At 48.4% G+C, this 16,031-nt stretch overlaps 2 protein-coding genes across 2 annotated transcripts; one reads left to right on the top strand and one right to left on the bottom strand.

Annotated features, from left to right (window-relative positions):
* Positions 1 to 6,472: 6,472 nt before the first annotated feature.
* F5Y00DRAFT_216119 (uncharacterized protein) lies at positions 6,473 to 7,152 on the bottom strand. The gene is made up of 2 exons (XM_048005572.1): positions 6,958 to 7,152; positions 6,473 to 6,888 (listed from the first exon to the last, which is right to left on the bottom strand). Exons 1-2 carry the CDS (start codon positions 7,045 to 7,047, stop codon positions 6,709 to 6,711), a joined length of 270 nt encoding a protein of 89 aa, XP_047867644.1. The 5' UTR covers positions 7,048 to 7,152; the 3' UTR covers positions 6,473 to 6,708.
* Positions 7,153 to 10,473: 3,321 nt separating this feature from the next.
* On the top strand, positions 10,474 to 15,490 carry F5Y00DRAFT_259204 (AAA-domain-containing protein; the record flags this gene model as incomplete). Its single annotated transcript, XM_048010837.1, has 3 exons — positions 10,474 to 13,407; positions 13,469 to 13,741; positions 13,793 to 15,490. 3 exons carry the CDS (start codon positions 10,474 to 10,476, stop codon positions 15,488 to 15,490), a joined length of 4,905 nt encoding a protein of 1,634 aa, XP_047867643.1.
* Positions 15,491 to 16,031: the final 541 nt, after the last annotated feature.

The raw sequence follows: 16,031 nt of genomic DNA, 5'->3' as shown, positions 1-16,031 counted from the left end.
ACAATAGCCCGAATTTATATTGTTATTACACGGTTAAACACATAAATATCCTCAAAACCCTTAATCCCCTTATCCCCAGTACCCTCAAACCCCCCGGCACCCTCGCCTTCAACACCCTTCGACACCCTAAATACCTGGCACCTTCAACACCCTTAACCACCGGCTCAACACCCTAAAAGAAGACTCGATACCCTTAAAAACGACACCTTCAAGAATAACACCCTCAATACCCTTCTCTTCAACACCCTTACTTACGGCTCAACACCCCTAAAGAAGACTTAGCACCCTCACCCTTAGCACCCTTAGCACCTTCAACACCCTTAACTACAACTCGGCACCTTAGAAAAAGACTTCATACCTTCAAAAACAGCACCCTCAAGAACAACACCCTTACCTACAGCTCGGCACCCTAAAAAAGGACTCGACACCTTAAAAAATTCTAAAAGACTGCGTACGGACGAACTTCTTCATCCGAAAAACGTAGCCCAAGATAATAACCTTCATAAATTCGGGCACTCCTGACAACTATGGAATAAGTACCAACTTCCTCTATCGTATGTACTTACATCATAAGCGCAACCAGTTTTAGTGGATCTAGCCTCCCGAGCCGGGATATGGAATTGTACCTACCTACAAGCACATTAGTATCCATGTCATTATCAGACGGATGTACCTAATGTCTTAGGTTGGGTACCTGTTAAGTGCGCTATAGGTACATTTCCACTATTGCGCATTTTAGCATTAAATTCGTTAATAAAACTACATCTACTACACCAAAATCAGCAATCCAAACCAGCAGCACCTCGCTCCCCTTTTCGACTGCAACTCAAAAGTGGCACAGGGTCTGCTAACGACGCATGTAGGTGTGTGAACTCGCATTGAACATTCTTATACGAAAGAGGAGAAAAACACCGTAGATATGGGCCGATATGAATGCCTTAACTGCATGACATATTACAACTACGAAGCCTTCGAACAGCGCTCATTCGAATACAACGATGTTCCTATTCAGCAACCCTTAGGTACATACCTAGGTAGGTAGGTAGATATCGACAAGTACTTACCGACTACGCACGATCATCAAATGGATGATAAGGGGCGCGCTAACAAGCGTTGAAGAGCTATTGTTATTGTTTGTTCGTAGCAAATACCTACGTGTTTGATACCTCAGGTACCGCGACCGTGCCATCTCAGATTTACCAGGGCTACTCTTCTAGTGTACATACATAGACACGCTGCTAATCTGCTTTCGTCCAAGCCCGTATGCCAATTAACCACTAACCTCCACCCCAGCGGGATTGTTCTGTTGATGAGACAGGGGGAGCTATCAGACGGCGATTGGCTGCCATCCATGTCGTCCAAGTCGCGCTAGACAAGAGTGACAAGGAATTGGGTCTGCTTCACAGCATGACGCGGCAGCCATACGAAATATTATTTACAGAGTTAGGTACTTAAACATAAAGGAGCCCGGAGAGAATTCGCCGCCCATCATTCTGCAGCCATGGTTCGATTTGCCCATAAGCCCAAGAACTCCATCATACATAGTACCGCGACTGTTATGCCGGCGTGTCGGCGTGTGGGGAGTGGGGAGTTAGCAGAGGTGGAATTCCCTAGCGAGCTTCGAGAATAGTTGGATCTTTCGGAGCAAGCAACCAGCGTCGTACAAGAGGAATCGAAATCTCGGTGGACATAGCGTATTCTTTATTATGTCGATCATGGGCAATGACGTGACTCGTCCTACGTGGGAGGCTCACACACTAGCTCACTTACGAATTGAAGACGATCAAGACGATAGAGGTTCAGTAGGTATATAGCTTAGGTACATCTACGTTCTGCGACACTGTGTTGCTTTGTGTCATTTCATCGCTACCGATTGAGCTCAATGTCATCTGAAGTCTTCAAACCTTCAAGGGCCGGCCCTGTTACTAGCACTCTAGGCAAAGTTTCCAACCTCCCCCAAGGAAAATAGGAAATGATGCACCAAACCGATTCAGGTACAGATTCCCAAATAATATAATGAAGGTGGATCAGCAGGAGTAAAAGAGATATCTTGATAGATCTACGACAGCAGATACTGGAAGTGGTCACGACATAGTTAGGTCGCTCCATAACATAGTTCAAAGCCCATGTCTTGAACGTGCCCTGCTTTCTGCGGGCACAGTAACACAAAATATTGTTATTACAGTACGGGTTATTTAGGAGTCGCAGGACACGGCGGAGATCGCTCATTTCAAGCGCCCAAAAGGAGCGTAGGAACCACCTCTCGCTCGCGATCAACGCCATCCTCTACTCGTTTTAGCTGGTGACTAAGAATTATGCAGACGCAACTGTATGAAAATGGTATGAAAATGGCACGGACAACTCATAACAAGACACTTTAGCTACATAGCCTCACTCTGCTCACTTCAATAACCGAGGTATCCGCACAGTTGCCGAAGTTGTAGCTATGCGATAATACAATATTTCAAGCTGGTAGCAAGCTGGGATTTACTGGTCTGTACCTCCTAGTGTATGCTAAGAGGTAGGTATGTATATCGCGACGATGTCCTCCCGTATATCAGTATATTCATCATCCGGTGCCCACATGGTCAAGAATAGGTCCACTACGATATGATCATCGATCTGACGATCTAATAGTGTAGAAGCAGAGGCCAAGTATGATCCGATCGTTATTACAAATCGGTTAGATGCAAAAGACCTTAGCATAAACCGGTCGATTTCTGCTTTCATCATCCGTGGAGAGACCCCCTTTTTCCCCACGTCCAAGTAAGATAGGTAGGTAGGTACCTATATGATATCTATAATTGTTAATAGAGCGAGCCCCTATTTTTTTTTTTACGAACAAGATCGACTAAATAATACATGCCAATTCGTATATCGTATAGTTGTCGGTCTATTCCAATCGTTGGCTCGTAAGTTAATTACATCATACAACTCAGATACAGCGTCCCTCAGTTTAAAAAAAGAAGCATATTCGATTACTTACCTTAGCTCGATCCCTTCGAGTGAGCCTCCATCCCTATATGTAAGTAAGCATGCAAATGTTATATATCCACGTCAGTGGTCGAAGATATATGTAGATATTCCTTGCCTCAAAGAGAAGGTATCACTTTCGAAACGGCAGTTCGACATTTTAGATGTATCAGGTGTAACCCAGAGCTCTGTCTTTAAAGTGAAATTAGCAACCAGTAAGACGCCACCCAGCGTTCCAGCAGGGAAGGTCTATCTGTAACTTTAAGCTTGGCGACATGCGGCAAAGATGGTGCCAAGCTGATGCTTTTAGAATTGTCCAAGAAATATTAGTGTGGCGCTTACAATGCTTAACAGAGCAAAATATCGACATTTTCATCTACGATTTTAGGTTAGCTACACAGGTGACTCTTCATCCTGCCCATTCGGATGATCAACAGTCTTTGTTCTAGTTCATTATTCCGTACATACAGGGGGGAAGTAGGAATTAATTCCGCCCCCGCATATCTATGGCCAAGGCAAAACAGTGCTTCCCAAATAACTAATAGAACGGCTATCCCAATCCCAAGAATATAGAAACGAGTCTTCCCAGCAAAGGCCCCCATGCCTACATAGCAGAATCTGACGTGTCTAACGCTCTGCTAGATAATAGACTCTGAAAGCACTCCATGATCATTATGATTAAATCCAAGCCCTGCCATGTTGCCTAATAAAACTCCATTTCTTTCCACATTTTCATCACCAGTATCACACTCTTCTAGCGGCAGTAACAAGATGGCAGCGATTGCAATTTAGAGAGCCAAGAACTTGTATGGAATCTGGAATACCGTTTTTCTACAGGAACCATGGCCTGCTTATAGCCCCGCTGGTCGCATGTAGTTTTACAGCAAGCACATAGCAAGCACATATATTTAAGATCCCACATCGTCATGATCAATCACTATTCCAATCCTTCAACCAACAAACAATGCATGCTAAGACAGGGGAACCACGCTTAATCGAACATCGACCCAGACCGCAAGTTTCTTTTCTAGGTCCCTGGTCATGTGAAAGGCATCGTGTTTGTAGTTCTCTGTTGACGCTTCTTCGTGAGCCGCAAATAAGGCCACCCGCGACGCTTCGCGAACAATTCGGCCCATTCAATCTAGACCTTCACCGCGAATATCCCGCGCCAAGGTTCGGGATCATGGATTCTCGGGTGTTCTGCATAGTGGACTACCTGGCTCGTGCAACTGGGCCAAGGGGAAAACCCGATCTGGGAGTCGAGGCCTTTCGAATCACTTCGACGTATTCCAGCCACTCGGAGATCAAATAATGGAATTTTGCTGGTCAAGTTTCACGGCTCGACGCCGGTGACCCGGTCACGAAGAATCCTGTCGCTCTACGGGCCTCCGCGTCCTGTATTTTTGGGGCACGGCATGGAGGAGCACCACATATCTTATCCGAATCCGACGTTGCCTCAGACTCTTCGATCCAACTGCATGAGAGGACTGTGACAGTATCTAGCCTTTTCGCTAATTACGCGTTTCGTCTTGGATTGGCGTGATTCCGTTTCATTTTATCCACGCATGCGATAGCGAACGCTCATCGAGGTCGTACCCCAGACGAGCCTTTGCTTTTTTGTTATCGAGGTTCGCCCCGAGTGTCGGGTCCGCGTAGTAGACGTACCGATGCATTCCAGGATCAGGGAGTCGGGTAGGGGCATGAAGAATGGTGTCGCTTGCCGCGCGTGCATTAATGGAACGCTGGCACCCGTTACTGACGGCCCAAAACTACGCTATGTCGGAGATAAATTTGCAGCAGCCATCCGTCGCTACTGGTCAGGGCGACTATGGCTTCTGGTACCAGAGCACGGGGAACCGGACCTCGGAGCATGAGAAGAGACGCCGACGTGCCATACAGGCAGCATTTTACATTGGAAAGGACCATTAGTCAATCTATAAGCTACAGTTAGGCACGGAGTATTATTTTGAGGGGTATGTCGTTGGGCATTCACTACACTCTGGATTCACCAGGAAGTTGACAAACCCTTGGCCTTGTCTCACAGTAGAGTTAGAACGAGAAGCATTGATAACGTATCTACACAGGTGTGCATTAGAATTGCCTAAGGACATGTATGAGCCCACCTAGATCGCGGATAATATGCAAGCTGGAAAGAAGCAAAAGCCGAGGCGTAGGGATAATTACGTTGGGATCGAGAGCAGCTACCCGCCGCTACGGTCTGTCGCCTCCAAGTACCGGCTGTGTGTCACGTAAACGGCTGGTAACCGGGGTCTGAATAGTAGGCACCCGACAATGCCGACATTTAGAAGCATGCCGCCGAGCCTCACTTCAGGATAGGCACTTAAGATATATTACCGGCTAGGGGGTAATCTAGAAAGAGGTTTAACCTAAAATATGGATACCATAAGGAGGATTTCAAGAGCTGTGGCCTCCCTGTCCCGAATATGAATTCCCCTAGGTCATGCCGCATTGGAGGTGTTGTTGCGATTTACACCTAGGCGTAATTTACAAGGGAGATGAATGGACATGGAGAGAAGATCGAGATTGTAAAGGCATAATAACAAGTGACTAGCAATCATAATAACGTAAATGTCGAGACGATCTGATGATGATACTCTTATAGAGAGATGCCGTGAGAAAACCTTTCAAATAAGCAACTCACTCTATAGCCCTCATTAGTATGTCTATAGGTGATTATAGTCTTTAACATAAAAATTAAGTTGTCAAAGTCCGAAAGAATAGACCAACTTAATATAATATACCATTTCCAATAGTAACTATTTCTTAAGCTGTTAGTGACGCATGTTTCACCTGTTCAACAAGTAGGACAATAGTAGGATTATCCTTTCGCCCCCGGTAGCATCTCTATCCCAAACCTCCAAACCTAGGTGTCTATTTAGCTTATTCCACGAGAGCGCCGTGAAATAGAAAGCCTCATAGCCTCTCCTATGTTTAGTGCTGCGGCTCATGCCCTATCTCATGGCTTGATAAATTCTCCCACGATATCACTTTCGCATACGATCGAGTCTGTATTCGGATCCTTTTACCGCAGGACGTAGTTATACGAACTCCTTATACATATGCGCAACAGCGCAGCGGCGGAATTCTTATTGGAACCCAAGTGAACGACGCGATCCGACTGAAGAGACGATGTGACGTCTGGTCTTTAATTAGAGCGTCTTTGCTTAGAGGCTGACGAATCATCACTGCCGATATCCGAGGGATTGTAAGGCAACATACTATCTATCTCCTTTTTACACCAGTGCCTTTTTTTTAGCGTTAAACTGACTCTCAAGGACTACGCAATACTTAACTCCCCAGAGGTAATTGGTGGATGGACCGTTGTATCCTTCATCACCAATAGGACGGGTGCGTTTCCCTACGTGCTCAGCTAACCGGCTATGACGGCACCCCGGGTCCGCTGACCGGGGGTATTTGAAATCGGGATCCCCGTGAAGACGCATCACTAGGTGGATATATGATTGGGAAAGGGGATGATGGCAAGAGAGTGCGCTTGACCAACTTTGATTCGTATCTCGTTTCTCATTCTAATTACATCATTACATAGAGTTAAGTATTGTTCTGAATATGATCCGACCCGCGCATACCATCTAATTGCGCCGCCACTTTCAATTAAATCCTAATCATGCAGTCGTGGAGTAGAAACTGTATCAAACAGAACTGCAGTTATCGACAAGATTATCTCGGAGCTGACCTCGATCTGGAAGAGGTAGACTAATGCTTCTTGAAAATGTTGGACCAACCGCCAAAGAGGTACTGGTCGGTGTGTCGCCCACAATGAGTGTAAACATTTACAGTCGGCGCGTGGTGCTTCGAGTGACGAGACTTGTGGTTCGACTCATGACCGGCCAATAATTTGCGACGTTCGTCAGACTGACTGTCTCTGGTGGTGTCCTGCGGGGAGTTAGAATTAGGTTTGGAGGCGGCAGCGTGTAATTGCGAGTAACAAGCAACTCTACCGACCTTGTCTTTCTCCGAATCGTAAGAACTGATGCTGTCCTGACGATGCTTAGATTCGCCAGAGTCCCTGGCGGAATATCCACTTTGAGGCATCTTGAACTGAGGCCGGTGCGAACAAGTTGTCGAGATTGGTATTCTGAGCTGTACACAAAGTAACTCGCAATTCCACCAGACACAAGTTATCGGTATGTGGCTCTCCGGATATCGTAGGGCGTCGGGTCTGAATTAAGTTGTATGTAGGCAGTTATGTAGTAAGCTTCAAGCTTGAGTAAGGCTGCCGATTTAGCAGCTGTGTTAAGGACAATGTGTAAAATGAAGGCCCCCCAGGGTAGCTACTCTCGCACACCTGGTGCGGTTATTTATATGGTGATCGTAGAAGAAGTCCGGCTATTCGGAACGGGTCTGGGTCTCGAGAATCAGAGACAAAACCTCGTTGCCTGGGGTTGGCCTTATATACATGTGTTCTTGACAGGGGAGCTTGGCGGCTCAAGTGAAGGATCGCTTGGCCCAGCATATCGACGTAGGGAAGAATGCTGGTTAGCGTGTGTACGAGGGGCACGAGTAGATAGAGCACAAAGACAGGGTCCTCGGCTAGACGGCCTTCTGTAAGGCCAATTGAAGAATGAGCTATCTATCCTCGTGGCCAATGGGTCTGCGGCTCTAATGCGGGTAAGGAAGGGAAATGAGCAACAGACGGTGTATGACTGAGGCCAGAAGCATCGCTATTACTCACCCCGCAAGTGATCCTCCGTTGCAGGTGGGACAAGCCAAGTCAGCCCTATTAAAATCGACGGTGCCGTGACACGCAGCCAAGACATCATGTATGTAAGTAGGTACGATATTGATTAGGTCGGTATCGAAACCTGGTTAGTGGTTTAACGTTGGGATTTATCTGTATGTACGCTCCCACGTTTGCTGCCTAAAAGAAATGCCATTGTTCGAGTAAGTTGCCTTGTATTGACCGAACTGATAATGTTTTGTTCGCCTGAATTCGCCTGAAACGACACGAGCGCGGGGCATTCCGAAGAGTCAAGTGGTCGAAGACTTGGCTTGCCGAGAGACAAGACACTGAGAACTGAAGCTATTCTGGTATGAACGCAATATGCTACTTTATTCGAAATGGCGGAAGTATATATGATTGGTAACTCGACGCATCAGGAATACCTTCTCATGACTAGATCAGGACAAATGAGCTACGTGCCTTAGGTAGGTTAGATAATTTGCCGGTTCGCATTGCGCATAAAAATGACTTAAGCTGTTAAGGTGCTTGATTCTTTCGACGTTCGCGAACTACTTGACGCCTAGGCTGCTAGGAAACGCTAAAGAAATCTCCATACGGAAATGGCCTATCCAATAGAACCATCTCATAGAATCATCTCATGTTAGATAAGGTAGGTAGTTATTTATGTATATGATGATTCTCACCTGAGATGACTTACATATAGGTATCGGACTGATACTTGTATGCTGTACTTGAAGGTAATATAAATAGGTACGTATAGGCCCTGTCTGCAAGGTGGTGAATGGTTATAATCTTGAGTGATGCATCTTTTGATTCATTCAATTTGTGTAAGTAGTTGGATAATAGCTCATGTTGGTATTACTTGGTCCTAGGGTCTCTGTACTGTCTCGGAGTTATATAATACTGTGAGATAGCACTGTAATGTAAAGAATAGATACTGAAATGATTAGTAACGATGCTCATTGTGGATGCCTCAGGCAGCGAACAACAACTCGAAAATATCGGGCCCGCCAGGTACACATGTACCTAGCAAGCCGTACCCACGCAACCACGTCCCTGGCCCCTTTCCAACGGCTCGTAGGGCTGACCTTGAGTTTTGAGCCGCATGGTAGCGCCGTTGATATGATGCAAATCTGGGGATGGACCTTGGAAATATTTAAAGTCGAAGTTGATCAACTTATAATTCACATTTGATTCTACGTATACCTGTTATGGGCTGTAGATGGGTTGAAAATTAGTCAATTGAATACTATAAATGCAGGCGACCCGAGAAAAGGCTATGAAGAATGCGTTTTGGCATTGTGACTGGAGGATATCGGGAATCTCGAAGATGTCGAGTTTCGATGTTGAGAAATTGGAGTGAAGATGGATGGATTATCCGAGTCGTCAGGGTTGGAGTTGTTATGGTAGTTTTTGGTATGACACGCCATATAATTCTTGGCACATGAATCTTGATTGGACAGAATTTGCTGCACTGTGGGACAATCATGTTTTGCAGTGGACCGTGCATAGCACCCGCCTTGTTGCAGGGGGGCGCAGAAACGCGCGACGAGTGACTACCTAAACCTTACTAAACCCCCCGAAGCTCCTTCATCCTTTCGGCTTTGCGCTTTTCACGCAACAACGCCCTCCTCTTTTTTCACTACAAATTTCGAATTTCGCATTTCGCATCCCACACTTTGCCGCGTCCGGGCTACGTAAATTCACCTTGTCTCACATCCGTCCCGTCAATGTTTGACGCGACTCTGTGTCTCTTTCACGTTACCCCATAGATCATCTTTTTGCATAATACCATTCGAGACACCTGTTGTCCGAATATTCTTTAGATAGTTATATTTCAATCAGCGTGTTCGATCAGTGTGAAGACACTTCTAGATAATCCATCCAGGCCGTCCTCCAATCTCGACTTTTTATGCCCTTCCCTTCCGAATCTATCGCGTTGCCCGTTGCCGTGACTTTTTATCGAATCCGCGTCTCAACCTGAGCTTATTAGTCCGTTCCGTGTCGATCCCCTTGTCTGATAGGGTGGAATAGGATAAACCTAGATACGCTATTGGAACGCCGACAGAGACGACTTATATCACTCAGACGACCTCTCCAAGAAGAGCTGGGGGACCGTGTTACCATATGCCTTGATCCGAATACATGAGACCTGTTGCTGTCTTGGGCTTTGGGCGCATTCCAACGTGAATGGTGGTGATGGTCTACTAGACATTATATTCATTATAACCCTTAAGTTGCTCCCAGGTACGTTCGTTTGGTAATGGGGAGAGTTTCTAAAACACCTGCCTCTACTTTTTCAGTCTAACCCTTTGAAAACTGACAACAACACAAGCTTTCAGCTCTGCCTGTCTCCACTGAGACAACCTCGAGGTATGTTTGCCCTGTCACTCGTTCTTTGGTTCTAATTGTGGTAGGATATATACTAATTTCCTCGAACTATAGCTTAGGCCTCCCATTGCCTTCATCTCCCTTTTTAGTGTTGCTTCTAGTTGAGGCTACAACAACTTGTACCCGCCTGTTTTGATACTTCAAGTAAGTGCTAACACTCCTAGTTCCCACCACATCGCATCATCTACTTCACCAGCTGTGCACTAAATTTACATCTTGACACGCGGGTCTCTGTCCTACTTAGTTTTTTTTTTATCTTCCCCGTTTTACCCTTCCCCCCCTTTCTCTTAATAAACTTGCAAACCACATGGCAACCTCGAGTAGATATTTCTAACTCTTTCATTGCAGTCTTTCTTCGCCTGCTGCTGAAAGACACATCTTTCAAAATGGCTGGCAAACGAAAGCGGGACATCCTCGACTTCGACCCCAACAAGTCTGATTCTGATGATGAAAACTTCGAGCCCGAGGTCGACCGGCCCCGTTCGCGTAAGAAAACTCGCCCGCCCGGAGCAACCAAGTCCACTACTCGTAGCAGGAGAGTCAGATATCGGGGGTCTGACATTGATGATGATGAGCTCGAGGATAGCGAACAAGAGAACTCATTCGGCGAAGACGATATAGAGGACGAGGAGCCTGAACCTCCCATCAACGAAAATACCGGTCGCCGCGTCCGAAAAGCAGCTACCAAACACCAGAACTACAAGGAGAGCTCGGACGAAGACGATTTAATTCGAGATTCGGACGAAGAGAAGGACGATCTTATCAAGGAACCACCTAAGAAATCGCCCCGGCAGAGGAAATTAATTACTCTCAAAGTTCCCCCGCAGTCGCAATCGCAGTCGCGCAAAACGCGCGCAGCCTCCCATGCGACTGCTCCAGTTGGCATTAGAAGAGTCACCCGAGCGCGCACCGCTGAAGCAGAAGACGAGCTGGTCGAGCTATCAAATTCGGGTAAACATGCGAGACTAGCCCGAGGTTCCAAGAGCAAAAGTCCGGAAGCTCTAGGCAGACCGACTCGTAGCGGAAAAGGCATCAAAATGGCAATTCCCACTGTAGTTGAAGAAGATACCCAGGAAGAGAGCAAACCGTCCGAAGCCGACGCCGAAGGTGAAGCTGAAGTTATGCAAGACCCTATCATCCAAGACGCCGATGCGGCCGAGGAAGATGCCGTCGGCCAAGTAGATGATGAAGTGATCGAAAATACCGTTCTAGATCAAGAAGAACCTATAAAAACGGTGGAGGCAAATGACGCCATGGAGATGGACGACGAAGATGACGACGTCCCCGTCGCACGTAAGACGCGCAGCGCGAGGGCTAACCAAACTGCGGCAGCTACCGGAGACGCTCCTGCTGATGATGGTAGTCCCGTTAAGAGAACTCGCGGCCGATTAACTCGGAAGTCTCGGTTCGGAAAGTCCCTCCAAGAGCCTAGCAGCGATTTTGAGCCCGGAAATGAGTCCGCAGAAGATAACGAATCTGGTTCCGAAGCTCATAAGGGTGGGGATGGCGGTGATGACGACGATAATTCAAGTCCCAGCGCCCGTGGTCGAAGACCGTCGAGAGGCAAGGGAAGAAGCTCTGCGAGAAGATCGCAGCGGCGTGCCGAGTCTGGAGACGAAGACGAGGTTGACGAACACGAAGTAGCAGAAGAACTCAGGGATCTCCGACAGGATTCTCGTTCGCGCAGAGAACGCCGCTCGCCACAAATCCTCTTCGAGAAGAAGGCCGAGACTAGACGCCGTAGAGGCCAGCCGGTAAATTATGCGATTGCGCCGCTCAATGCATTCACTGTTGAGCAGGAAGAAGATGACGATGACCCAGCTCCGACACCAGCCCGTCGACGCGGACGTGCAAATGGAGGTGGCGGTTGGGACCACAGTCTCCATACGACTGCTGGCGCTTTGGGCGGCGTCGGTCTTGTCGGCTCGCTGCTCGGTGGGCCATGGGGTACTGGCGCCGCGGGTGGCGCAGATTCCGATAGCAGCGACGACGAGATGAACAATCGAACAGGAATAGCTGGAATGGTGGGTATGACGCCAACCTCGGCGGCTCCCCCTGGCCCGTCCCTCGCAAATGCGGAGGGAGGTGGTCTCCTTACGCCCGCGCCGAATGTCGGTAAAATTAAGAACCCGAAGGCTCTTGCTGATGCGGACCCCCTCGGTGTAGATATGAGCGTCGACTTCAGTCACGTCGGTGGTTTGCAGGGTCACATCGATCAGCTCAAGGAGATGGTGCAACTGCCGCTACTATACCCGGAGCTGTTCACTAGATTCCACGTTACGCCACCGAGAGGAGTGTTATTCCACGGTCCACCGGGAACAGGAAAGACTTTGCTGGCTCGAGCCCTCGCAAACACGGCTGGCATCGGCGGCAGGAAGATCACCTTCTATATGCGCAAGGGTGCTGATGCCCTCAGCAAATGGGTCGGAGAGGCCGAGAAGCAGCTACGTCTTCTATTCGAAGAAGCTAGAAGAACGCAACCTAGCATTATCTTCTTTGACGAGATCGATGGACTCGCCCCCGTTCGGTCCAGTAAGCAGGAGCAGATTCATGCGTCGATAGTATCTACCTTACTCGCTTTGATGGATGGCATGGACGGTCGCGGCCAGGTGATAGTCATCGGTGCTACCAATCGACCGGATAGCGTGGATCCTGCCCTCCGCCGACCGGGTCGTTTTGATCGAGAGTTCTACTTCCCTCTACCCGACGTGGACGGTCGCAAGTCGATCATCGATATACACACCAAGGATTGGGGCCTCACCGACGAGTTCAAATGGTCTCTGGCTAAGGAGACGAAGGGTTACGGCGGTGCCGACTTGCGTGCTATGTGCACCGAGGCTGCTCTCAATGCGATCCAGCGAACATACCCGCAGATTTATATGTCCAAGGAGAAGCTTGTCGTCAATCCAGAGAAGATCAACATACACATGACCGACTTTATGCTCTCCAAAAACAAGATTGTGCCTTCTTCGGAGAGATCCGCGATATCCGGGGCCGCTCCCTTCCCGAAACCTATCGAGCCTCTCCTCCGAGATCAATTTAAGACTATTACCAATCTCCTGGATGGCGTCTTTCCGCGCAAGAAGAAGGTGACGGCTTTAGACGAGGCTATGTTCGAGCCTTACGACGATGAAGACTTTGGTTTCGGCCGAGAGGCCCTGCAGCAGGAGTTCCATAGATTTCGTGTTTACCGACCGCGACTTTTAATATGCGGCTCTCAGGGAATGGGACAGGTTTATATCAGCGCTGCTATCCTCCACTACCTCGAAGGTGTCCACGTCCAGAACTTCGACATAGCAAATATACTTGGTGATCCCTTGGTAAGTGGTGCAAGGCATCATTAAAATAGCTTCTCTTGGATAGCAGCTAACTTGTATACAGCCTGCCGAGCAAGTCTTATTCGGGCTTTTCGCCGAGGCCAGACGCCAGAAACCCAGCGTCATCTTTATCCCTCACGTTGACATGTGGTATGAGACGTTGGCCGGACCGGCGCTCACCGCGTTCATGTCCATGCTCAGGACGATACAGCCTACGGATTCCATCATGGTCGTAGGTACCGCAGAGAAGGAGCTGGAGCAGATCAGTCCCGATCTCAAACGCGATATCTTTGGATGGTCTAATTCCAACTTTGTGGAGATTGCTCGGCCCGCGAAGGTGAGTCTAACCTTTTTGTAGAATGGATGGCGCGAAGCTAACAGGACATAGGAAAATCGACGTGAATACTTCGATAGGATCCTGGGGCATATTAGACGACTTCCTAAAGACTTTCCCGAACCGACCAATCGAAAAAGGAGGGTGCTGGAAGTGCTTCCCGTGGCCCCGCCGCCCCCGCCTAAGCAGATGACTCAGGAGGAGATTGATGCCGAAAACCTGCTGTACAGAAAAGCTCTCAACTTGTTGAAGATCCATCTGCAGCCTATCATGGACCAGATCAAGCGCAAATATAAGGTCTTCCGATCTCCTATCATACCCTATTCGCAGTATCAATACCTCTTCGACGAAGCAAATCCGAACTATGTCAGACCCGACGTGGCAGATGCTCCGCCGCGTCCCTATGTACTTTCTCAGGACGCGGAGGGAGCCCCGGGCCTCCTCGAGACAGCAACGGGCAAGTTTTATTACAATCTCGATACGGTGACAATCGAGACGAGGCTCGCTCACGGTTACTACGTTAACCCATGGATATTCTTGAAGGACGCAAAGTCCTTTGAGCATGACGCAAAGAACCTCGGCGACAAGGCTCTTTGGCTTAAGGCTGACGAACTTGCTACTAACGTGAGCGTGGACGTCTCCGATATCAACGATAAACTCTCTAAGATCGACTGGGATGGAGAGTGGAAGAAAGAGCAATTCCGGAAGAGGGAATCGAAGCGAATACGGAGAGCCCGCAAGAGAGAAGCGCTTGCTAACCAAGCCGGTGGAAAATCCCTGCAGGGTCCTCAACCGGCAGGGTTGCAAAAGTCCCATACGACAACAGCCCATTTCCAAGTTATCGGCGAGGAAGCTAGCACGAATGGAGGGAGCTCACTTAATCATGACAATACGAACGGGACATCCGCAGCGTCTCGAGTTCTGGACGACGATGCTACCATGACTGATATTGATAGCCAGCCGCCCCCCGGTGGCCTAAACATACCCATGCAGCCACCGTCTCAGTGGCCCCGCATGTCTATTCAATCCTTACACACATCCATACAAGCGACGACAGGAGGTACGAACCAGTTCTCCCAGATCTCAGCCGTGCAGTCTCTTCCTCCGGGTGTATCGCCGTCAGCGTTAATTAACGACGCGTCTACCACGAAGACATCGGATCCTTCCAACCGATCCTCCAATTTCAGCACGCAGGCTACCAATGGAATTCATCACCAACAATCCAGCCCTGGCGACAACCTTCCGGATACTCAACCGTACCCCGGAAATAGCCAGGCTACGTCCAGCGACGAGCAGTGGCCTCATTCTCAGGCTCACGGCCTCTTGCGGGGATATATTCCCCAGCCCGGGTCGTTCCACGGATCTCGCGCGCAAGCATCGCCTGCAGGTGGGAAGTCGTCACATGCCCCGAGCATGGCAAACTTACTAAACGACCCTCCCCTCGACGAACCGTCGCAATCGCAATCGCAATCGCAATCGCAATCGCAGCGCCAGTCGGGCGTGTCGTCGGCTTCTCAGCAGGTCGAGCTGGACGATTCTCAGGCCTATTACTTCTTGGAGAGACTCACCGAGCGCACATCGGGTTGCACTATTGAGCAGTTGCAGCAGATCTACCGTGAGATGATGGTAGAGCTATGGAGGACGAGAGGCGAGAATAACCGCATGAAAGTACTTAACTCGGTCACCCGTGTTTTCAATGAGGCTATTAATGAGATCGAGTCGATCCAGGGGGAGCTCCAACCCAGCCAATAGTTGTTGATAGGACCAACGATATCGGCTACTATCCTCACGACTGGGGGTTGAGAATTTCGTGGATATATCTGAAAAAGGTTGGCCAACCTCCCTATGTAATTATAAAAAGACCATTAGAGGCGAAGGGCCTGAAGGAACTGCGTGGTAAGGTGGCGGAATATTGCATTGTCCGCAAGACAATCCGGACGCTGGAAACGTTTATGGCTTACTGCTTATGAAGGCTTTGGCTCGCGCCTGATTTTTTATAATACGCCTAGTTCACGCCTTAGGTAGGACTGATATATTGGTGTACTGAAAATACCATCTTCTTTTTAATAAGTTGATACTTGAATAACGTGGTTATCTTGTCGGTTACTTTCCGGTTCTACGTCAGACTACCTGTAATGCACTTCGAGTTTTAGGTAGGGATCGGAAAATAATAAGCACGGTAACCTACCTCATGGGGATAATGTATGAGGTAAACTTCGCGGTACTTATCCTAACACAAGCCACGCGTAGCATAAACCTTATATAGAGGGTAGCGGTTTTAATATGTAGCCAC

This window comes from Daldinia vernicosa (genome assembly GCF_022497035.1).
Source record: "Daldinia vernicosa strain CBS 139.73 unplaced genomic scaffold F5Y00scaffold_9, whole genome shotgun sequence".
Taxonomy (NCBI): Eukaryota; Fungi; Ascomycota; class Sordariomycetes; order Xylariales; family Hypoxylaceae; genus Daldinia; species Daldinia vernicosa.
The sequence above is the reverse complement of the archived record's forward strand: the minus strand, read 5'-3'. Positions and strand labels throughout refer to the sequence as shown.